The sequence below is a fragment of the Camarhynchus parvulus genome, chromosome 9 (genome assembly GCF_901933205.1).
Source record: "Camarhynchus parvulus chromosome 9, STF_HiC, whole genome shotgun sequence".
NCBI classification, from domain to species: Eukaryota; Metazoa; Chordata; class Aves; order Passeriformes; family Thraupidae; genus Camarhynchus; species Camarhynchus parvulus.
Window position 1 is genome coordinate 16,499,045 of NC_044579.1, and position 24,276 is coordinate 16,523,320.

General features: G+C 41.6%; 1 protein-coding gene across 1 annotated transcript in view; it reads left to right on the forward strand.

The window, feature by feature from the left end:
• The first annotated feature begins 6,077 nt into the window (after window positions 1-6,077).
• CUL3 (cullin 3) overlaps window positions 6,078-24,276 on the forward strand; it is a 55,157-nt gene continuing 36,958 nt past the window's right edge. Inside the window, exon 1 of the mRNA XM_030954055.1 lies at window positions 6,078-6,143. Within this exon, the coding sequence (XP_030809915.1) occupies window positions 6,078-6,143 (66 nt within the window). The remainder of the gene's footprint in view (window positions 6,144-24,276) is intronic.

The window sequence follows — 24,276 nt, forward strand, 5'->3', positions numbered from 1 at the left end:
TTTTTTCTAATGTGAGCTTTGCACAGTGTGCTCCAACTACATCTCCTGTCACGCTCCTGGAAGCCTGTTTACACTCTGGCCTCGACAGTGAAGCAGTGGTTTCACAGCTCAAAGCTGGGGCAGTAAGCCAGGAGCCTGCCTGTTCCCGATGGGACAGCCTCTCCTGTTGCAGTGAGGACACACAGACACACAGACACACTGACCCACGGTGCTGCTGCAGCCCCTGCTTGACACAGACCCAGGCAGGGCGTGCATTGCTGCCATCAGGGAAGCTGCAGTGCTGGGGAATTACAGGAATTACAGGCCATGGTTTGCTGGTGTCTTTTGCAGTCACATTGTGCAAGATCACCATCAACAACCTGCATCAGAGATGGGAGTTTGCACAGGAACTGACACTTGACTTAGCCTGTTAAGGACTGCAGTGTTATTCCAACGAACTTGAAGTGGGTCAGGTACTGAAAGGGAAGCCAGTGGTGTTTGGACAGCATTAATTTTGGTTATTATGTGCATTGTCTGGTTAGACCTGTTTTTGAAATGTGCCACTACATGATGTGCTCATTACAGCAGCCTCATCATCTCCTCCTGCCCATGCTCAGCACCGTGCTGTAAACAGCCCACTGTGAGCCGGCCGGCACTGCAGGCAGGTCTTGTGCAACCTGTGCTGCTGAGCCTGCTGCTGCTGCTGCTGCTGTGCAGAGCCATGCTCAGAGCTCTGAGGGCCAGCCTGCCTTCAGCTGTGCCCAGCAGCAAGGGCTCTGCCTGTAAGTCAGGGCAGGAACAGAGAAAACAGGGTTGAGACAGTACCTCAACATCTCCTTCTGCTTGCAAAAATATTTGAAAGTAATTTAGTCTGTTTTAATTTTGAAACTGTTGAGTTATTTAGACTGTCATATTTTAGCATTTACTGTGTTTGTGGTGGCATTTAAATGCAACAGAAATTAAATTTAAACACATCCTAGCTAAATGTTCCAAGCAACAAGTTTCCATGAGTGAGCAAGCAAATAACTTTATGCTGCTTGTTTTCCTTCTTGTCTTGCCACTCCACAGCCTTTCACTGTACCCCCAAGCCTCTCAGTCACCCTTACCATGTCAAAAAAGACCCCAAAAAAACCCCAAAAAATAAAACCCAACTGTGATCCTTGTTAAAGCAAACAAAATATTTTGTATGTTATTACAGAAGGAAGAAATAAGGAGAAAAAAAAACCTCCAAAGTTACAGATCTACCTGAAATGTAAGTAGCTTTATTACAGTGAATTATACCTCTGCCTAAACTCCTCTGAAATTGTGATTGAGGAAGATAAAAACAAGTCTTTTCTTCATCCAGGACATATGTGAAAGGGAAAAAAAGTCTCTAAATGGATAGAGAAATGATAATGTGAAACGTTATGCCTTGAAATTGTTGTTTCTTCAAAGAGAAATGTAATAATGTCCTGGTAAATCATATTTCTAAATATTGATCCTGTTTCTACAGGAAGCTATTGTCCCTGTACCTACTGAAATCTAAGATCCCTGAACACAAATCAGTCAGTTGGTTGTGATTTGCAGGGAAGGAATTAAGGCATTACAAGTGTACATTTATCAGGTTGCCCTGAGCTTTTTTGTTGTTGTTGTTCTTTCAGTGACTTAGAATAAGATTCTGCTTTTGGCAGAATCCTCAATATAATCAATTAAAAGCCAGTCTGTGGTTCATTCATTGGATGCTTGAACTGTCTTGTATATGGTTACTGTGTCATGTATCAATTATGCAAATCTGAAAGCAACCATTGCGTGCAAACTGATGCAGGCACTCACAAAAAAAAAAGTGAAAAAATATCTATTTGGGGTGAGAAAAGCCCTCCTGCTGAATCTGGGCTTTACAGGGAGGGATCTCTCTTTTTCCCACCAAACAATGAATTTTTTTTTCTACCTTACAGTGAGTTCAAGCCCTGCAATGTTTGTCCCTGAGTTTGCAGTCGTTTAGGTGCTCTGCAGACCAGGATGTGGTCATTCTGCATCCTTCTGCAACAGAAATACTTTTTTCTTTATGTTTTTGTATTTCAATCCCTCACCCCTGCATAAGGAAGACCTGAGAATATGCAGGTATGATTCCTTGGAAAGGATGGTTACTTTAAAAAAAAAGTCACAGTTCTTGGCTTTGGTAAAACACAATTAAGCGTTACCAAGCAGAAAGTCATGATTTGAAATAAAGAAATCATATTTGTGCAGGTATATATTGAATATTTTTCTGGAAGTTAGCACAAGCTATGTTCTGCCCAAAGGTCTAATTATAAAAATGTAAATTTAGATCAATTCCAATATAATGTGCTCTTTACATTCTCCTAAAATTTCTGATGCCTTTCACATGATTAAAATTGTATGTTAAGATATAAATCAGATTATAAACCCAGCATTTAAATAATTAAAGATTTGCTGTGACCTTCAAGACATCCAGGTCAATGCAAAGGGCCATCCTGGTGCTGACAGCAAGGAGGTGATGTGTTATTCAGGTGGAGATATTCTGTGTGGACTGGCGGGCACCTAAGCAATGTTCCCTGTCATTTAGTGAGATCGTCAGTATCTAAAATCAGAGGACTGACAGGACTTCAGGAAAACATAAAACCCAAACTCTAAATGACTTCTTAGGATCATGCTGAGCTGTTCTCTGCACTAGGGTAAATGATTCTGGGGGTGTTCATAGCTCTGCATGTTGTGGTTGCTGTAAACTGGGTTTAAGGCTGCTCAATGCTCACATGTGAATTTTCCAACAGGGATGACCCTCCTGTGCACAAGAACCATTCCCTTGTGGCTGGACCACAGAAGGACATGAGATGTTTGGGACACAGCTGGGGTGACCTGGGAAGCCACAGGGTGCATCATGCTTCCTGTGCTGATCTGTCCTCTTCCACCTGCCTGTCTTCCTTCTGGTTTGACCCACCTGGAATTAACATTATAAGCACTTAACAAACATCTCAATTAGTTCTCTGTGTAAGCTCAAAGGGTAACTTATAGTGAAACCTCCTTTTGTATATTATGTATGGAAATAGAAAATTTGCACTAAAAATGGTAATTGTCTGCACCTTGGACAGTCACAGAACAGAGCTCAGACATGAAAGGAGGAGCTCCAGAGGATCTGTGTTAGCAGATGTGACACACTGGGTCATAAATCGGCACCAAAAGAAGGCTCGGGCTCCAAATTCAGCATTTAGTAATAAAATTAGAGCTATCATTACACTTGTGCTAGTGTGTGGTAGCTATAAACTCATGTGTAAAAGAAAGCTGTTCGATGTGAGAATTGAGATTACTTAGTAGGAGAATATTTTATTTTTTGTTGGGTGTTATGTGCCAGCCTGAACAGTGTCTGAGGGTGAGTCAGCACTCTTCTACTTTTAAATAAAAAATGTGCATTAACTTAGAGGGCAAAGAGGCTGGTTGTCCAGGGCTGCCATAAGCATAAGGCCAGTGGCAGGAAGCACAGAAGCAATCATCAGAGAAGTTAATCCCAAACTCTCTGCAGTACTGGGGACAGTAAAAGTTTGGGGTTTTTCTTTCTTGAAAGAAGAAATGCCAGTTCCTCAAAAATGGTTTGTGGGGAAAGTTTTGGGTTTTGAAAAGTGCACTAAATTTGTTGAAAAGTGTTCTTGCAGCATTTTCAAAATGAAAAAAAAAAATCTGTGTTTTAGTATAAATTTACTTTTATTTTAGTTCTGCAAACTGTTTTTTCAAGAGTCAAACATTTTCAAATTATTTCATCCTAACTGTTACAGACTGGGAAAAAACCTGCATTAACATAAGAGGTTGTCCTCATTTGGCAAAGAAAATACTTAGGAGGAGAAATGACATTGAAATTATATTGAAACAATGTGTAAACCATATTCTTCATATTAACAACCAGTAATCTTTCCCTTCTCATCTCATCTTTGATCTGCATTTTGACTATACTGTAATTTTGAAAAGGACTGGTTCCTATTGCATAGTCATGTTGCAATCATTGTTTATTGTGTTGCTCTTATATAACACCTACTCTAGGCGTATATACTTAATTCTGATTAGGAGATTAAAAAAATATGTCATATATGAACATGCATAGTCCCAATAGGAAGTGTTTGTAACCAACTCCAAGGGACCAAACTGGTGAAATCACTGGCACAGAAGGCAAACTAGCTCAGAGAAGGAAAGCTGTTTCTGTGCCCTGTGAACAGGTGCAGTGTACAGGCACCTGTGGAAAACACGGATGATGGAGGTACATGGAGCAGGATGCAAAATGTGCATCACACAATGTCATGGTATTCAGAGTCCAGTTCAAGAGTCACCCCAAAGAAATCCCATTCCTGGCTATGCCATCTCCTTCCTTTGGGGAATCTTGAGCAAGACATGTTTGGATGCACATTTCACTTCAAAACCCACTAACTTTTCAGTCAGCCCCCTGGCATCTGGGACCTAGATTCTTTCTGGCTGACCAGCCTAACTTCCAGAAGTGCCCCTCTGTTAACTTATGGAATCTGACATTTTTTAACCATTCTACAGCAACTGCCCTTGGCTGAGCGACCTATATTTAACTCTGGGCACATGTAAGCGTTGCCTCAGGTGGCACCCTCATTTCCCAAGCATGCACTGCACAGACACAGAGCATTGGTGAATACATCTGGCACTGTGCAGACACAGGGCAATGCTGAGTATCCCTAGCACTGTGCAGACAGGGAACATCGCTGGATACACCTGGCACTGCACAGACACAGAGCATCGCTGGATACACCTGGCACTGCACAGACACAGAGCATCCCTGGATACATCTGGCACTGCGCAGACACAGAGCATCCCTGGATACACCTGGCACTGCACAGACACTGAGCATCGCTGAATACACCTGGCACTGCACAGACACAGAGCATCCCTGGATACACCTGGCACTGCGCAGACACAGAGCATCCTTGGATACACCTGGCACTGCGCAGACACAGAGCATCGCTGGATACACCTGCCTTGCATCACGGCACTGCGTGGCGGGACCCGCGTGCTGCTGGCATGATTCACTCACAGGGGCAGCACTGGGAGCCGGGAGATTGCCGAGGGCAGGGAACAGGGAAAGGGCCGCGGTACCAGGCTGACACCCGGTACCAGGCAGGGGCAGGTCCTGCCCGGCCGGGGCCGTGCCCCTTTAACCCGCGGGGCTGCAGCAGCTGCGAGGCCCACTAGCACAACCCGGTAGTGGCACCAAAACTGCACTTTAAACCTAATGAAATAAGCGCCACAAGCCCGACGAGTGGGAGGTAGAGCAGGTGGTGGAGTCGCTATTCCTGGAGGTATTTAAGAGGCGTCCGGGTCTGGCGCTGGGTGATGTGGTTCAGTTGCTTAGGGCTCACGGGGCAGCGCTGAGTGGCCGGTTGGATTTTATGATTTTATAGCTCTAGTCCGCCCCCGACGCTGCCGTGATGCCGCGATTCCCCGCTCCCGTGGCGCCGGTGGGCTCGCAACCCTCCCGGGCAGCCGCAGCCCCGCCGCCCCTCACGGGACGCACCGCCCGCCCGCCTTAGCCCCGCCCCCCTCGCCCGGCGCTGCTTTCCGCCAATCAGCGGCGCCCTTCCCGCCCGCGCGCCTTCCCCGCCCTCCGCTCCCCGCCCGCCGCGGCGGTGCCGGCCCGCCGGAGACGGGACATCTCGCGAGAGCGGCGGAAAGCTCGCGAGAGCGGCAAGGCCCCCCTCCGCCCCCGCCCCCGGCCCTCCCGCCGCCCCCGCCCCGCCGCGGCCGGATCCGAGTGTGCCGGGCGGTGGGAGGGGAGGGAAGCAAGGGAACGAGAGCAAGGGAAGGAAGAGAAGGGAAGGAAGGGAAGGGGGGCGCCCGGCCCTGCGCAGTGAGCGATGTTTGTCCGCCATCGCGGCGGAGGCTGAAGGAAGCGCCGCCAGCGGAGCGAGGGGCCCGCGCCGCCGCCTCTCCCGCCCGGCCCGGCCCGGTCGGCCCGGCCCCCGCGCCCTCCGCGCCCCCGGGGGCGCGCTCGCAGCGAAGGTCGCCAGCGGCCTCCCCGGCCCCGTTCCCGGGTCCACCGCCCCGCCGCGCGTCCCCGGCTCTGCCGCCCCGCGCCGGAGGCGCCGCCGGCCCCGAAGATGTCGAACCTGAGCAAGGGGACGGGCAGCCGGAAGGACACCAAGATGCGGATCCGCGCCTTCCCCGTGAGTACCGGGCCCGGGCCGGGCCGAGCGGCCTCCGCAGGCCCCGGCGCCCCGTGGGCCGCGCTGTGCGGCGGGGCCGCGGGCAGCGGGGGCAGCTGGAGCTGTCAGCCGGCCTGGGCAGCCCCGGCCCGGCGCGGCCCCCGAGGGGAGCGTGCGGAAGGCGCTCCTCGGGGAAGCGGTGCCGCACGGAGAGTGGGAGGCGGAGGAACTGGTCCCTGCGATTATCGCCTTCCTCGTCAAACAAATCAATTATGAAAATCCACGGACGGCAGCGGGGAGGGGGGCAGTGGGCACCGATTTCTTTGTTTTCAAGGAAAAGGCCTCAAAGAGGGAGCCGAAGGTTATGCGCCTTCATCAACAAAATTAGTTAGCCCCGGAAGGTGAGGGGGGGAATATTTATTTATGTCTTCTGCGGAGTTTCCTCTTGCTGAATTTATCTCTCCGCTCCGTAGAAGAGGCTCTAAGTCGTACGATTATAAAATTTAGGTGGCACAATGCCAGCTGTTGAGAAGGTGCTACTATAAACATGTAGGCATAGGTAACTTCTGCAGGTTCGCTGGAGTCGTGAGCGTTCCTTAGCTTTGAGTTACAGAGGGGAAGGAGCCAGATTATTAATTTGAAGTGCCATAACGCTGCTGTGTTTTGACAGTCGGTTCAATTAAAGCTTACAACAGAATAACAACTACAGCACGAGTAATGGCGTTGGGGAACGAGAGGACTAGGAAAGGTTCGGGCTGCCGGAGGATGACCAGGAAGCGTGTGTGTGTGTGTGTGTGTGTGTGTGTGCAGCGGGGTGTGTGTTAAAAAGAAGATACTTAGTTGAGTCGCTGGCTTTTAAGGCTTAGCGTTGGCTTTTCAGGTTTAGTGTGAACTTTTCAATGCTGTGTCTGATCCCAGTAGGCAGTGGTGTAGAACTAATGTGCTGTGCCTTTATAGAGAAACTGGACATACCTGTTTATCTCATTTCTCTGGCAAGGCATATATCAATATATTTGCTACATCCAAACTCTTGCTGATGAAATTAGAAGATTCTTTATAGTCTCAGCAGCCAGCTTTACAGCAATCTGAGTTACACTGTTTTACTCTTTCCTCTACTTTAAATCACTGATAGTTGCATTTAGTGGTATAAGTAAAAAGAAGAAAGTGGGCTATGACATTAGGAATTTTAGCTGATGATAGGTTTTTCATCTCCATATTTCATTTATTTCTTTAAAAAACCTTTTCCAAGAATGTCAATTTTGGATTATAGAAATAAAGGAGAAGACTTCCTGCCATGTGGCCATGGCTTTACTAATAAGCAGTAGGAAAACCTGTACAAAAATAAACCACCACAAAAGCAATGTGTATGTTTTGTAACAGGCTGCACCTAAGATAGCAGTCTTTTAATTTGATAAACAGATTCATATATTCCAACTGTGAATATGTAGCTATGGGTCAGACAACAAAGGCAGACTTGGCAGTGTGATAAACTGAAGTTTGTATATTTCACCTCTTGTGTTTGTGAAATTTGTTTTGCAGGGGTGAGAAATGCTCTAATGGAGCCCTGTTCTTACATAAAGTTAAACATTGTCAAGTTTTTTAAAACTGTTTTTACTAGCATTGTCTTTCTTTTCAGTTGCTTAAAGACTATCTAGGTTAAAATGTGAAAAACAAAGTGTCTTCTTCCTAAAATAACTCAGTAAGTCACAAGTCATCAAGGCCTGCAACTGTATGGGGACATCTGTTGATAGCAACTTTCCAGGTGTCCCCTCAGATATTTTTTTTACCTAAGACATTTTGTTGACAGTCCTGTTGTTGATAAAATGTTTATAGAAAAGAAGCATGTACTTTGTTGAGAGATATGGAGGGGTTTCCCTTTGTTAATTGCAGAAGTCAGCAGCTGTAGTTGATGTAAAAATCTTAGCACACATTTTGTGTATGCTGAAGTGGTTGTGAAGCTTGGTCCAGGAAATGACTTGGTGCTAGAGACTGCAGTGAGGTTGTTTGTGTCAATGAGCTGCATTTTCGTGGGGAGTAGAGTCTGTGTTTAGAAAATGTGGTACTCATGCAGCAGCTATGGACCCTGGCTCCTTTGTCCCAAATGTGGTGGTTCTGCTCTTTGGCTCTCAATTAAGAGTGCTTCCAGAGGTGGTTTTGTAGGCTGCTTCAATTTGTCTTCTTATTGATCATCTTTCCTCAGGAGGTCTTTCTGTTTTAGATTGGTTTGCTTCTTGCATGGAGGTAGCTATTTACTATTACATTAGGCTAGAAACAGCCAAATTGGAATGGTGGTGTTCCTGGAGCATAGCAATATTAGCATAACTTCCTTCATACAGGTTCTGGGTTTTTTTAATATTTTACATTTTTATAATGTTCTTCATACTTCTGTTATTATGTTTTATAATAGCTAAAGGAATTGAGAAATAGTAATTTGCCAAACATTACCAAAGTTTACCTTTTCTACCTTATGAAAAATTTGATAGAAGTGGACCAAAACATTGGAAAAGCACTAGTCTTCTACCTGGAGAGCCTAATACTTAGGAGTTAGTTTCGTTCTAGATTTCTTTTTTATTATTCTTGTAATTGGTGCCAGATTATCTGTCATCCCAAGGATCCATTAAGATTTGCTAGCTCCTGGTGCATGCTGTGATGTGCTTTTTCTTACCTCAGGGCAATGGCATGGGGTACACTGTTTTGCTTGTGCACAAATGGGTTGTAGAGTAATCAAAAGTAACTGACAAAAACGTTTCTCTGTGTGTTTAACCAGTTGTTCTTTGCTAATTTATAAGCTATCTTACTATAAAGAACTTTGCCTTCTCTTGTTCATCCTGACTTAAAGACAGTGATAATCTTTGCATTAGAGGTAATCCAGATGAGGATGCATTCTCTGAGACTTCAGACTTGAGCATATTCCAAACCTAGGAAGAATAACAGAAATAAATTTCTGAGACAGTTTGTTATATATTCAGGAAAGCAAATCATGAGGTTAAGCTTGTGCAGTTATCCTTATGTACCCCACAGAAGACTTCCAGTGTGCTACTTTCAGGATCCACTTCTGGTACTTTTAACACCTCCATAAAATGTAGCTGTTCCACATTTACCTAAGGTCTATCCAGAGAGCATTCAGGGTGATGCTAAAGCCAGAGATGGAACAGTGCAAGAGGGCTTTCAAAAGACAGAAGGTTCCTTTTTCTCAAGCAGTCTTCAAACTTTGATGTTTCAAATTCATACACACTGCAAGAGATATGAATATGGATGCTAAAAATAACAATATTTCAGAAATTCATGTAATTGTCCATGATATATGTTGATTGCAGTTAGTAAGTTGGGTTTTTTAAGTTTATTTGGAGGAGTGGAATGGTCTACTGAATACACATGCATTATATGAAAATGCAGGTTTGATACAGAACATGAATTGCACCTGTTTTGAAGTGTTGGGGGTTGTTTTCTTCCAGGTTTAAAGGTGCTCTCAGGGTCTCAAATTGGCTCTCACTCCTTAACTCTCAGTGAGCCCATTACTACTGGCTACAGGAATACTTTTGAAGCTCTCAAACAAGTTTGCAGCAAATCTGATTTTAAGATGATTTAGTTGATCTGTCAAAAATGCTGCCAAAAATGGTAGGTTTGCACTTAAAACTTTTGGAGATATGTGATTTCTGTAAGGGAGATCTAGAATGTATAAATTATGTTTCCTGCAACATAATTTGTATTTGAGCTGTATTTGAGCTGTTTTGCTGTGACTGGTTAGCTAGTGGAAAAGCCTTAAATGTATTTTGACGGAAAAGTTGTACATAGTAGAAAAAATTTGACATTTCTTACAGAAATAATTAGAATGTGGGAATTCAGAAAGCATTTGGGGAATTAATTTTCAAATTTTAAACAAGCAACATTAAGCTGTGTTGAATGAACTTTTTTGCAAGAGCTCATTCTTCTCTCAATGCAGGTGTCACCATAAAATTGGTTGGACAGATCTTTCTGAAAGCCAGCATGACCCAGTGTAGGTTATTGGATTTGATCATTACAGTTAGAGGGGGTTTTTTTGAATGCTTCCAATAATTTTCCTTTCCTGCAGAGATGTCTTTCTTCTCTAGAGCAGTGCTACAAAGTAGTGTTTTGCCAGTTCTCAGAACTATTTTGGTGCATCAGTGTTACACAGTTACATTATGAATTCTGCTCAGCATTTAGAGAGAGATTCTACACGTGCACTTGAAATAGAACAAGTCTTTAAAAAGTGTATAAGCTTCTGACTAGTTTTATTTGAAATATTTGTGCCCGAGGAAATTCTCATTTTGATCAATCTTGTGCAGAAAGACAGACAACCTTTGGTTTCCTTCAGCTGGTTATCAATTGATGTTACTTCTTCCTTGAAGAAAGTGGCATAAACTTAGAAGTAAATAACTCCAGCTCTTCCATGAGAAAGTATTAAGACTCATATTTTCATTGCCAGCACTCCTTTCTCCTCCATCTAACAGCCACTTGTTCTAGGCTTTGTGTAGGCAGAAGGCTTTTTTTTTCAGGGAGCACCAACTGCTTCTGTGGTTTGAGTCTTGGGGAATTGATGATGCAAGTTGAGATGAGGTTTGTTAAATTTATGCTTCAGCCTACAACATGAAGATCTATCAGTTCCAGAAGTTGGTGTGAATTTGGTCCATCTTGAGCATCTTAGAGCAGATAGCCCCTAGAAAAAACACTGAAGTGTGGTTAAATTTTGAAGCGTTCAGGTTATGTAAGCAGTATGTGAGGATCTGCTGTGGCTTGTAACCCTCAGAGCCTGTGTGAGGTGCTGGGGAGAGCAGGGAGAGGCATGGAATGTGGGAAAAGAGTGGAATGGGGGGTGGTTTACTGCAGGCTTTTTCTGCTCTGAATAAAATAATGTGAACATACCAAGCGCTGTGAGATCACCTGGTTAACTCCATGTTTTACATGCTTGGCTTGTAAATCTTGATTACTTTGTGTTCTCAGACATATTTATGAGAGCATCTTAGCTAAACCCATGTAGCATTCACAGTCATGAGTTCACATTCACAACTGAAATTTTGGTAGGCTTAAAAACTACGAATAAAACAGACCAAAACACTAAAACATTCAAAGGAAGGCAGTTTTGTGCAAATTAAGAAAAGCATGGAAATACTTGCTTATTGGACAGTTAAGCTTATGAAATCCTCCAGTTTTCAGAATTTATTTTTTTTAATGAAATGCTGTGAACAAACTGAATGTCCTGATAATACATTTAGAAATTTTAAAAGGTGAGAGCACTAATTGCTGAGTAGTTAGTTGTAGGTGGGTTTTTATTTGCTTGTTTTATTTGTAACACATGGTGCACATTATCATTTAGTTTTTGTTAGCATCTCGTTAGCATCCCTCAGTTCTCTAGGTGTTCAGGTTTCAGTTAGAAATTTTCTTGATTTTCCTTGTTAACTGGGTCTTAAGTTCTGAGCAATCATCATTTGTGTTGGCATAGAGTTTTGAGCCAGTGCCTTTGCATGGCTCAGGGAGGAGCAGTGCCATTTATGAATCTTGCTGTATTTGAAATTTGCTTGATTTTGCGCAGGACTACAAGGCTAAAGCTGAAGTGATCTGTTAGGATTTTTATACTGGCTAATTCAATCTGAGCCTTTGCAAGTGGCTTCATTAGGGTTCTCCATCCCTTCACTCAAGTTGTATAGTAATGCTTATTAAACAGGAATTACTATTTTTCCCTGGTAGTAGTAGGTAAAAGAACTCTATGACAGTACTATAAAACTGATGAAGAATTTTTGATATTCTACATGCATAATTGTAATAGTAGTATGTAACATAAAATTAGGCTTTTTTCTGTGAAAGATAGTAAAATTTCTCTACATTTTCCTTTTAATCTGTTCTGGACACGTACACACACAATAAGTGACCCCATTTTTCAGAATTTCAGGCAAGTATTCTGAGGTCTTAGGCTTTGATCTGTAGGGTAGGTAGTCCAAGTGCAGGTGCTTTTAAATTTCCATCACCACAACTGATGTGCAGTGTCAGTGTCTCTGTATGTGGTGAAAACATTTTGTGATAGACTGGGACAGATTTTTCTTAAGATAGTTTGAGTGAGTCCATTCATAAAACAGAGTGATTGTGTTACAGGTTGTAATAGGTTCTTGACCTTGTACATATGCTCACTGGATCTTATCTTTGATTTCTAGTAGCTGTACAAGTGGAAAAGCAGCTCTTGAGAAGTAAGGTCATGCTTTTCATTCTGAGTCAGGTTTTGTGGAAACACAGAGCAGGAAAGTAGCATTGTAGAAACTCCAGCCTGGCCAGGCACACTTTTAATCACACGATTATTTTACTTTTCCGAGGTCAGTTAAAGCCAGTGGAATTTTTAAATGACTGATGTTTCTTTTCTGAAAGTGCAAGTACTGGCATCTCAGCATAAGTAAATACAGTTAGATGGCTTAACAAAAGAACTTCCATATTGACTTGAACATTTTAGGAAAGGTAAAAAGTGCACTTAATGCATGAGTGCTGCAAGGAGGACAAAACTGTAATAAACACTCATGAGTGGATGGTGTTTGCAGTGGAGTGGCCTCAATTCTTTAATTAGCTGTATATAAAATCAGTGTTTGAGGGCTGAAACTGTCTTGCTTGTAGCTTAAATAAGGTATAATACTATGCAGAATGTGAGCAGATAACTTGCTTTATTGGTGTATGGTTATGAATGAGGTGCATTTGTGGAAAAGACAATTTTTGTTTAATGCTAATGAGAATAAACATAAATTAAGGCAATAACTTAAATTATACATGTGAATGATACAAAATTGGACAACCTTATATAATAAATTCATAGCATTAATTTCTTAGATTGCATGTGGTCTGAGCATAGGCTGTGCATGTCTTTTTCTTACGTTTTGTAAGTGAAGAATCTTTGTTGAAGTAAACATTTTACTTCCACACCAGTTTTGTTTTTAAAGTGTTGATAGCATCTGAGTGGACCTGGTTTTTTATATTACATACATGGATTTAATTTTCTGTACAGTGTGAATTTTTTTCTTTTGCAAAAAATTCAGTGTTAGTCTTAAGTGTTGCAGGCACTGCTGATCTGTGCATCTGATCATGGTGTTTGCACCATGTGGTACAAAATGCCCCAGAGAGGTTATTGTCAGGACACAGTGGTATTGATTATCTGTAAGTTTGTAAGAGGTTTATTAATTGTGTCTTCTTTCTCCTACCTGAAACTGAGGAGGAAAAAAGAATCATCCTGTGTTGGCCTCTGTTTACCATAAAATTTTACCTTTCTGTTCCTATGCAAGTTCTCAAATTGTTCTGCTGCTGTTATTATGGAGGAGGAGTTTTCTAGCCCCCGAAACCTCTCAAGGCCCTTCAGCCCCACCATCTCCCTCTCTTCCTTCATCCCCCTCATCATTCATTGTGTTCCTTGTTTTGAAATGACTACAGGAAATGTGTCGGCAGTCTGTATAAGCTGCTGTGTATTTCGCAGATTTCCTCTTTTCATAGTGTTGATTTTTGGACAATTGTAAAATACTGAGCTACTTGTAGGTTAATTGAAAAAAGGCAGAAACAATTCCTGTGGGATTTGCCTTCAGTGTTGAGTAGGTGAGGAATGGGCTATTTGTGGTTCAGGGAAGCTTTCTGAATTCAGGTCATCAAAGCTGGAAAGTTAATGAACTAATAGATTTTTTCACTTGGAGAGATGATACCCCTGAGGAGACTCAGTGTCTTCGACCGGAGGTAGGGATGGGCAGAACAGCATTGCTCTTTCCTTTGGCCCTTCTTGACTGGGATTGAGGCATGCAGCATCTGTCATTTTTTAAGGTTATTATAATGTTCATATTACAGAAGTCACCAATACAAAAGATTTGCCAAAAAAATCTAATAAATTTAATCCCTTATTAAATTAAGACTTTTTATTTCTACTTTGTAGTGCTTGTTGAGTGATGGACTTAAAACTAAATAGACATATGATCACATACTGAATCAAAGTTTTAGTCTGTTCTGACTAGATTAAAAGCAATATTTCTGTTAATTTAGAGTTAGGAATGATCTGAGCAGTCTGGGATATAGTGGTGCTGCTTCTGCTGACAAGTGACCTGTTTTCAGGTATGGCACTCTCAGGACAACCTGCTGCTCATCAGTACTGAGCTCCCACTGTTGTAAAAGGAAATGAAGAGAGTCAGGGACCTAAATCCCATTGAAATTTGAGATCTCCAGCTATCTTCAGTCTTTGCTAGTAAATCTTGTTAGGTTATATGTAAGCAAACACCTTCCCTTTCTGCTTTCAAGTGTGTGGTAAATTGGAAGTAAGTCCAGTGGAAGAGGAAGGAGCCACCTTCCTTCTCCTGCAGTGTAAGAGCCTGCACATGGCCCCTTATCCCAAGTAAGCAGCTTTGAGGAAATTGCAGGCAAGTGTAATTTGTGTAGTTTGCTCACAGTCACACAGTCCTCAGGTTTTGAAGAGGTTGTCCTTGGCTTTTACCAGCTTTTTTATCGTAGTAGAATGCTAAATGGCTTGAATGAAATTTTTAGGATTTGGCCCTGTTTGTATATGAGAAAAGGCATTCCCAGTAATTTATAAATTTTGTGCCACTGTTTGCAGTCTTGTCATTTCACCTTTGCCAAGACCTGTTTGACAGCCACAGCCACACAGCTGAGCTCTACCTGTCCCTCCCCACACCTACAGACCTCCAGGATCCTACTGGCATATGAGAGGGATGATTCACTGCCAGAAATCCAGGTTTTCTTTGTTCCATATTCTGCTGTTCTAATTAGGTTCAAATATTTTCTTTTAACACCAACTTTGTTTAGCATAGAAACAAAGCTATTGTATTTCTTTCAGGAACATATTTCCTCCTGTTATACAAGCCTTTTAAATTTTTTTTTCCGTAGCTTTAATTTGAGGAAAGTTACTTCAGGATTACTACTTCTGAAGTGAGTCAGGAGGACTCTGAACTTCTCATTAGTTTTCAAAATATTGATAATAATTTTTATTCTTTTGGGTAGGACAGAGGAAGTAGATAGATCTTTGGTGTCAAATCCTGGTGTTTCTTCCTCTGTTCCATTCAGAATGGATTTTTCTTGAGTTAAGCAATCCTGACGCACTTTTTTTTCCCCATGTGTTATTTGCACCATAAGTGACAGTACATCTACTAAAATAAGTCAAAAACTTACTTCAGGTCTGAAAATGCTTCTGTTAATTTCCAAAGCTAAAAGTGACAGATCAGACTTTCTGAACTGTGACTTTAGATCTGGACTTCAGCTTCGAGTTTCCGGAGAAGTAAGAGTGTAGGCCGTATATAGTAAATACAGAGAGTGTATATATACAGCAGTATAGACAACTCTTCTTTACCCTTGTTAGTTTGAAGTGCTCTTGGGAAATCAATACTTTTGTTGCAGGTGTTTTATAATCCTCCTCTGTTTTCAGGTACTGTAGAAATGTCACTGAATGTTTTTGAAAAGAGCCTTGGTTAATAATGTCACTTTTGGCTGTTTAAGCACTTCCATTCTGTATCAGTGACAACTGTCTTTTGAGCTAGAACTTCCTAGATTTAGCCTCTTAGCAGTTCAGTTCTTCTAGAAGCTTGAATAAAACCAATTAATTGTTTTTTTTTTTAAATACAACTTTTAAAAAATAAGTTTCATAATGTAATGTCAGGTGGGCAGAAGCTTGCATCATGGCAGGGGAGATTTACTCATTCACAGTGAATGCCTTTTGCTATTTGAAAGGCATTTAGATTTGTCTGCACATGCTAGAGAAAAAAATGTTATTTAAAAACTTGGATTTCTGTATTTTAATTAAATATTATTCTGATGTCTTCTTTGGGCAAAGCATGCAACTGTAGAATAAAGTCTTAAGTGTAAATAGTAGCACCTTAGAAAGTTTGTGTTGAAAAGAAGTTTATTTTGGTGTGTTTTCTTTGTTTTTCCTCAGTATCCAGCCCTGTTGGAGGACAACATCCATTGATCCATGCTGAATAAAGCATATGCTTATTTCAAGCAATTTGGATCTTGTGGGAAATAAGTAGCAAGGCAGATGAGTGAGGAAGAGACAGAGTTAAGCTTGGTATAAATGATCACAGATGCAGGTGCTACCAACTTATCCCCTGTTGTTACTAAACCTCTGATAGAGATTTTAGAGAGAGCCTTAAAGACTGATCTGTGTGAATCCATATATATACACCAATAGATGGATAAAAATGAGACTGGTGAGCCAGCATTCATTTTTCATTGGCCCACTCAGACAAGCAGTATTCTGCCTTTGTCTGTATTAATAGGAGTTCTTTTTTATCTGTAATAATAGAGTGACTGAAGGAGCCTTTTGTAAGTTGAGCATCATAAATTGCAAAGTGAACCCATAAGTTGATTTTTGGGGAGTATAACAGTTTGTAGTTGCCCATTAGTATGAGATAGTGTTGGGAAAGTGTGCAAAGGTCTGTAAGAAGAGTTGTCTTTGTTCATAGAATCACCACTGTGTAACTTCATGTTTCAGTTTGTTTGCCTCTTTAGAATGTCTCTGTTTCTTGCATTTTTTAAAGAAATGAAACAAACTTTGTGATTATCTTTTGCCTTGTGTTTATCTGGTAAGTGATGGCTGCTCAAAATTGCATAGTTCATAGTCTCAGTTCAGATAAAGCAGGTGTTTTGGAGTTGTTTTTCTCAATTTTCTCCCCTTCAGCATTTTATGTTCCCTAGATTTGCAAGACTAAACATGAGGAAGGGCATTTGGGAAAAACAAAGAAACTGTATTAAATGGAAGTTGAAATCTAGAGTAAGAGAGATATGTTGGTAGTTCAAGATTAGTCTCATCCTTCTGAGTTGGTTCCTAAAATATGACAGATAAATGAGTATCTGATCCTTAATTTTGTTCAGTTGCCAAACATGTCAAAACGGTTGCTGCACTATTACATGTTCTAATAAAGACTTGTTTTAAACTTTTCATGTAGGCTGTTAAATTTTGCTGTTGTGTAGTGAAACTCCTCTCAGGCTTAGCTATAATGCAGGCAAGTGTTACATTTTGAGAGAAGAAACAAATCCTTCTTCCTGGGATTTACTAGAAAAGAAAGTTCTTGGAGCATGTTGCATTTTGCTGTAAAGCTCAAAACCAGCCAGCCAACCCTTCCTCTTCAAGCTCCTACCCCAGAGCAGCCCTTGTGTTGTGAGGAGACCAGCATGCTCTGGGACAGTGCCTTGGAGGTGAACCAGATATGTCAGTCCTGGGGCAGGAGTGACTCCTGCTTTTAAGGAGCCATCACTTTTGAGGCTGCTTAACCCAACTGCTCCGTGCTGGCAGAACAGCTTTTCAGTGCTGCAGAACCCCTTCAAGCCAAGTGGAGAAGGAAAGGGTTTCCTCTAAAACACTGCAGCTCTTGGATGTTTGTTGAGAAGGAGGACTCCTCTTTGATTTCATTGCATGTTCTGCTTGCTTCTGCTGAGCAGTCCTGGGAAGGAGAGGTAGATATTGCAATTCCTGCATTTCTGTCACTGACTGAGTATTGTCAGGGAGCCCTGCCTGCAGAAGCTCGAGCCTTTCTGAGCGTGAGACTAGAGTTGATTCTTCCCTTGGCCTTCAGAGAATTTCAGCACTGGTTACTGATCTGCCGAGCCTGGAATGGAACATGGTGCAGGCTGGGAATATTCCTTGCAGGAGGAATCTGGAGAAGTTTAGTGTAGGGTTTGCCCACCCAAACAAGGGCAATGCTTGAATATCAAGGGAAGAGTGAAGAACAAAACACGGATATTAAAAATTGTGTCAGTATTTAATCTTGTAAATTACAACTGGCAGATGTCATAAGCAAGTTATAGGCATTGATTCCCCCCCACCACACACACCCTCTGAGGGAGTGTAATACTGTAATAGGCATTTCCTGACACTCCTTAGGAGATGGGGATAATACTGTATTGTCATCTTTGATTGTTGCTAAAGGTCACCTAAGAGCAAAAGGTGTCCTACTTATTAGGACAGTTTTGGTAGAGCATTTCTAGGACTTCCCTGTGACTCTTGACAGATGCCCTAAGATGAATAGCCCAGATGCAGGAGAAGAGCAGTGAGACAGGGTGCCCCTTACTTTCTTCATGCTCCTTCTCTTAGCCTTCAGTCATGCTTTTGGTGTGTCACAGCCAACCTGTTCAGATGGCACGGTTGAGGAACTTCGTGGAGCTTTGTTTGTGATGGTTTTGGTTGTACAGAGATCAGTTGTTTTTATCTGTGGGAGAGTGTGTGTAGCCCATGCAACCTCTTCCAGATATACTCATTGTTACATAGTGAGGAAAACTTAAGAACTCAGAAAAGTGTGGACATTGAACTCTCCATTTGACATTCATAGGAGTACATTTTATCTGCTCTGTAGTTGAAAAAAAATATAGTTCCATATCTTAATATGCCATTTTTCAGAGATATTCTTGGAGCAAATGCTAGACAATGTATCTCTGTCACTGTAAATTCTTGTCTTTTAAATTAACAATATTCAAAGGGTTTATAAAAATTCAAATAGTGATTAGGTTCTGAGGCAGGAAATGTGCTGCTCTTGCCCTTTTCTGGATAACCTCAGCCAAACTTCATCCAGAGTGAAGGATACAGGCTCAGGATACTGAGTTACTGTGTGACAGACTATTTAACAGCACCTTGATGAATGCCCTGTCTTGCAGTGGAAGGGAACAGTGTTGGTGACAGTCTCCTTGTCCTCAAGGACTGTGCCCCTGTGGTGGCAGTTTTAGATGACAGCAGTTGGACCTTTTTCATTTTTTCTGCACAGGGATAGGAAATGGGTGAGTGAGCATAGGTGGCAATTACTAGGTGCAAATGTTACTCCCAGCACTCCCAACTTTAATTGTTGGTATCCCCTCACTTCCTTCAAGGTAGAGAGCATAAACACCTGTATTCTGTAATTCCACTTGGTTCTTGTCCCAGTGCTCTGTGGTATTAGACATGTAAAGGATGTCATGGGAAGGAATGAGGCAGATGGTTGCTTTTTTTGAAAACTTTGAGAAGCCTTGTTTTCAGTAATCAGTTCCAGACTGACATGTTTCACCTGCTAATGTGTAGAATTGTGGTAAACACTCTCCAGCTGTGCTGTAGAAAAACTGAGTAGTAGTGTTTGTAACATTTTTGAGAGTAAAAATGTCCTGCAAATGTGTCGACAGTCTATTAAAACTCCTGAGATTTAACAAGTTTGGTCTGAGATCTTTGTGTGAACTTTCTAGAACTTGTCTAGAAATTTCTTCTGCATGAAGGACAGGAAGCTGTGTCTGGTCACTAATCTTGAGAGTTCTGGTTGGTGTGTCTCCTGTTGCTCCTGGTGGACTTCTGGGGATCCTCCTGCTGACACATTGTAGGACATCTGCTTACCTCTTCCTCACTTCTTTCTTAACCCCCTCTTGCTAAGAAGACTAAATAGCTGCTTAAAGCTGGTATAAACTATCAAGATTTCAGCAGGCTCCTAGCAGTTTACTTGTATAATTTTTCCTTGCAATTCACAGCATTTTAAGCATGGTTATATAAGAGGAGTGAGCTGTGTAGTGTTAAGGACAAAATGATGACAAGAAAAAAAATGACAAATGTGGAATGAAGTTGTGTTCAGAGGAAACTGTTGTAGAAGTTAAAGTAAATAGAATGGAAATTGTTTAATTTCAAAAACATTTATTTCTTTGCAAAGTAATCTGGATTTCCAGCAACAGATATGTTGGATGTTCCTGAATCTGGGAGTTTTAGTGGGTTTTTTTGACAGTAGTTGGTAGAAGCTAGGGAGCGAACACCAGGTACCACTGGTGACCTCAAGTATTTTGTTGCTCACCTTTGTTACTGTGCAATGCATTTCCATTGGGAGACTGGTACAGGCAGTTTGAAAAGGTCGTGTTTCCAGGGAGCCCTGGTTTTCCAGCTTCCTCAGCCTCCAACTGTGATGTGTGTCACCAGATCACCCAGTGGTTCAGGCTGGAAGGCACTTTGGGAAGTCATCCTGTCCTGCCCCACTGCTCCTGCTCAAGCATGGTCACCTAGAGCTGGTCACTTAGGACTGTATCCAGGTGGCTTCTGAATGTCTCTAAGGATGGAGAACTCTGCAGCCTCTCTGGGCAGCCTGTGCCAGCACTTGGTCACCCACATAACAAAAAAGTTTTCATGATGATCAGGAGGAATCTCCTGTGTTTGTGCCTGTTGTATCTGCTCTTGTCACTTGTACCACGGCAGAGGCTGGTTCCCTCTTCAGTTCACCCTCGCTTTGGATTTTACATGTACTGATTTGATCCCTGCAGGATTTCTCTAGGCCGGCTCTAGAGTCTGACTCTGTCCTCCCTGTGAGAGATGCTCCAGAGGGCTGTTAGTGGCCCTTCACTGGACTGTCTCCAGTGTGTTAGTGTCTCTCTTGTACTGGGGAACCCAGAACTGGGCACAGTACTCTACATATGGCTTTCCAGTGCTGAGTACAGCCCTTGGCCTGCTGGCAACTCTTCCATGTGCAGCCTAGGATACCATTAATGTTCCTTGCCTTAAGGGCCCATTGATTTGTCACAGCTTGATGTCCACCAAGAGCCTTGGGTTCTTTCCTGCCAAATGTGCTTTGCCCCAGCAGGCATTAATGCCTGGGGTTGTTCCTTCTCCCTAGGGATGGGATGTTGCACTTCTATTTGAACTACATGCCTAGAAGGGGGCTGATAACGTATGAAGTTACATGTTGATCAGAAAATAATGAGAATTGAGCTGTTTGCTCATTCTGATTGAATGCTGTGGTAGGTTACTTGGAACAGGTGGTGCCTGTAAATTTCTAGGAGGGAGAGGACTTCAGGGTTGTTGCCAGCTTTATCTGCTGTACAGGTGATAACGGCAATAGATTGCTGACAGTGATTATTTATTTGACTTGATGATCTTAATAGGGTAGACAAGCATTTTAAAGGAAGGGGCTTGAGTGTATCTGATCCCACACTGGGGAATAAAAGATCTTTCGAGTCCTTTGTAGTCTCTCTTTTGTGAAATGGCTGTACTTTCATGTACACTGACATTTTAGTCTAATTTCCTCAAGATGTACTTGTGTTACACTCCGAGTTCAGATGTTTGTGCTCGAGTTGCATCTTTGAATCATTAGCATTTGGGCAGCAGCATGTGGAAGTTTTCCAACCAGCGGCTTCTTATAAACAGCTCTCTCTCCTGCCAATAAGAGACTTGGTTGCTTTCCCATTCCCCAAGAAAGGTAATGTTCAGATAAGCATGAGTACATTAACACGTTTCCTCTGCTTGGACACTGGCTTCTTGCTATCTTGGTGAATCTGGGTGTAGACACTACTGAAATTACTGGGCTTTTGCTTCTGAAAGCCTTTCCAAACCTGTGTGGTTTTTTTCAAAGACCAGCAGAAGCAGCAATCTGCGTTCTGCTTAAATCTGCAAGAATACAAAGACACAAGCAAGGCAACTGCATTCTAACTGTGGATTTTAGTTCTAAAATATAACCATTAGAAGAAATCTGGGAAAAGCATCTTGGCTCTGATCCTGTATTTGTGGAAGAAGATCTCTTACAGACTTTGTTGCTAGGGGTCTAGAGAGTTCCATAAATCTTCATTGGTGGGTCAGACTGGGGGATTAGGATTGCAGTTGTGTTGTCAGAGATGCTTTTGTAGAGAATTCTGAAAAATGCCAGTGTTCTAGTAGCATCAACAAGTTACTGGTTGGTTATTTGTTTGGATTTTAAATCTGCCTACAAGCCTGACTTGAGTGGGATGAAAAGACATGAACCTGTAAGTTAAATAATCCAAGAATAGTCATTGCAATTCTTACTTACCCTTGAGACTAAAGGAAGATCTCTTCTGCTCAAATGCTAAACAACTTTTCAGCAGCAGGGAGGAAATAATACATTTTTGCTCAAACTTTACTGCAGTGACTTACTGCCAAATAGAATGGGATTATTTAAAGTATTAGGAGTCTTTGCTTTGTTAGAAAACACTGCTGCAAACAAGTTAGCTATGCTAGATCTTTTTGGAAGACAGTGCTCTTCTAGTGTGATATTCTAGAACTTGAGCAAGCCTGTTCCCATAAAACCTCACTGATGTTAATCTGAGTCAGAAACAGAATAGGAAGCTGCATTGAAAAGCAGAGTTTTCAATGCTTAATCCTAAAAGGTAATAAGATAATTTTATAGTACTTTTTCAAATATTTACCTCGTGGAGATGTGTTCTCCTTAAAATTACCTTCTATTGACCTTTCTTGTGCTCTCAGAGTAGCTCGTGGTGTGTCAGTTGTTAAGTGGCAAAAAGCTCTGTGTTCTTGTTTGTATTCAGGGACTTTGGAGCAAATAATGTTGCAATCATTCCTTCTATTTTATAGCATTTGGATTAAAAGTACAAGAATTAACAGTTTGCTTTTAGCTTTTTGCTGGAGGGATCTGAATTACCGCATGTGCTGCTTTATCTCTGGATGTAATGTACTGAGATATTCCCTGTGACCAACCCAGAAACAGGAGCCCTGTAATACTTCTGCACACTGGTGCCCAGTGATTTGCCTGGTTTATACAGATCATACCTTTGCTCAGAATACAAGTGCAATTAAATTGCAGTTGAGATAAAAAGGTTGTGTTGGCTGAGAGTTTTTTAATTAGCAGGGGGAGCCTCTCCTTTGTTTGAAAACAAAACCTCGGGTTTGTGAAAGGAAAGCTGAAAAGCTTTTACTTGGATTGCTGTCTGCAAATCTAAATAGTTTCCCTCATTATCAGTACTTGTGAAATTGCTGGTTCAGGAAGGCTGTAGAAAATAACTTCCCTGAAGGAACACCAATGTAGCAAATGCAAATTAAAAACAAAATGACTGACCTTTCAATGCTGTGCATAGCAGAAAAAGGAAGTGTGGAGGGACCTGTGACATTCCATCCACCATTCCTCTATTACTTTGAGGCTTTGCCTTTATGAGATAGGGAGCTACAAATTTTTCAACATGTTTGTGATTTTATTTTGTTTTTGCTTTTAGATATATAATGGCACATCTTAAGTTTTGGGTACATAGAGTTTAGTAGTCAAATGGATCTTGTATCAGAGAAGTGGAAAAAGTAACTATAGGATTATTTTTATAATAAAAATCCTTGTATTTAACCAAAACTCCAAAAGATGCACAGGATAGAAGATTGTATGTCTTGTTTTCATTTTATTCAGCAGCCCATTCCCTCCCAAGGCAGTGAATGGCTTCCCTTTATTGTGAGCTCTATTGTTATTTATCATGCCTAGAAAGCTTGATATGATATTTTGAAAATACATGTAAGAATATACTTGGAGTAAAAAGATTCTGCTAAATAATTGTATTTTGATTACAAATGCAATCAAATCTAGTCTTCATATCTTTCCTCTATTCACGTAGTGGGTTTTGTTGGAAGGAGAAGGAGAGGTGGATTAGCACTGGTTATGATTTTTCTCTGTAGTGTCATACCATTATTCTTTATTCTTTTAATACTTTCAGTTCCTATTTTCAAGACTACTTTGACAGTTTTGATAGACTCTGGGATATTTTCACTTCCCATAGTAATTCTGGGAATAGCAGGTTTTTTCCCTTCTCTCTTCAGCATATTTCTGTAGCTATAAAATGCTAAATCTGTTCCTGATTTTGTATAAACCAAACTTAACTTTAAATAGAATTGGTTCAATTTAAAAGTGTTTGGATTTTTTTTCATTTGGGTGATAAAACTTGGCTGAATGACAGACTTTAAGCAATAGTGGCATCTGATATTTTTTTGCAATGCTTACTTGCAATCCCAGATACTGCTTTGTCTATAAAACATCATATATTGAAGCACCTTTACATTGGTAAAGCACGAGTGTGAAATGATTCACAGTACGTACTAGAGGGGAGTTTGCTGTTGTATTGAGACTATTTCTTATAAGAGTTTTTCTCCTCTGAATCTTCTGCTTTCTTTCTTTCTGTGTATCTGCTGATGTTTACAGCATCTGAATAACAGATCAAACAGATGCTTAGTGCTTGGTTCATGTCATTTAGAAAGGTATTTAATTGTATTTGTGCAGAGGGAATATGTTCAATGCAGGTGTTTATGTTGGGCATTTGTGGGTTTTCAGTGGTACCTATAATTATTTAAATTGTAGGTATAGTGTAGGTATGTAATTCTTTAGCTGTTAGTCTCTAGTTAGCTCAAGCAGATGATCAAGTTTCCTAAATCTGTGTCAGACATTATTATCTTTTGTTGTACAAGTTG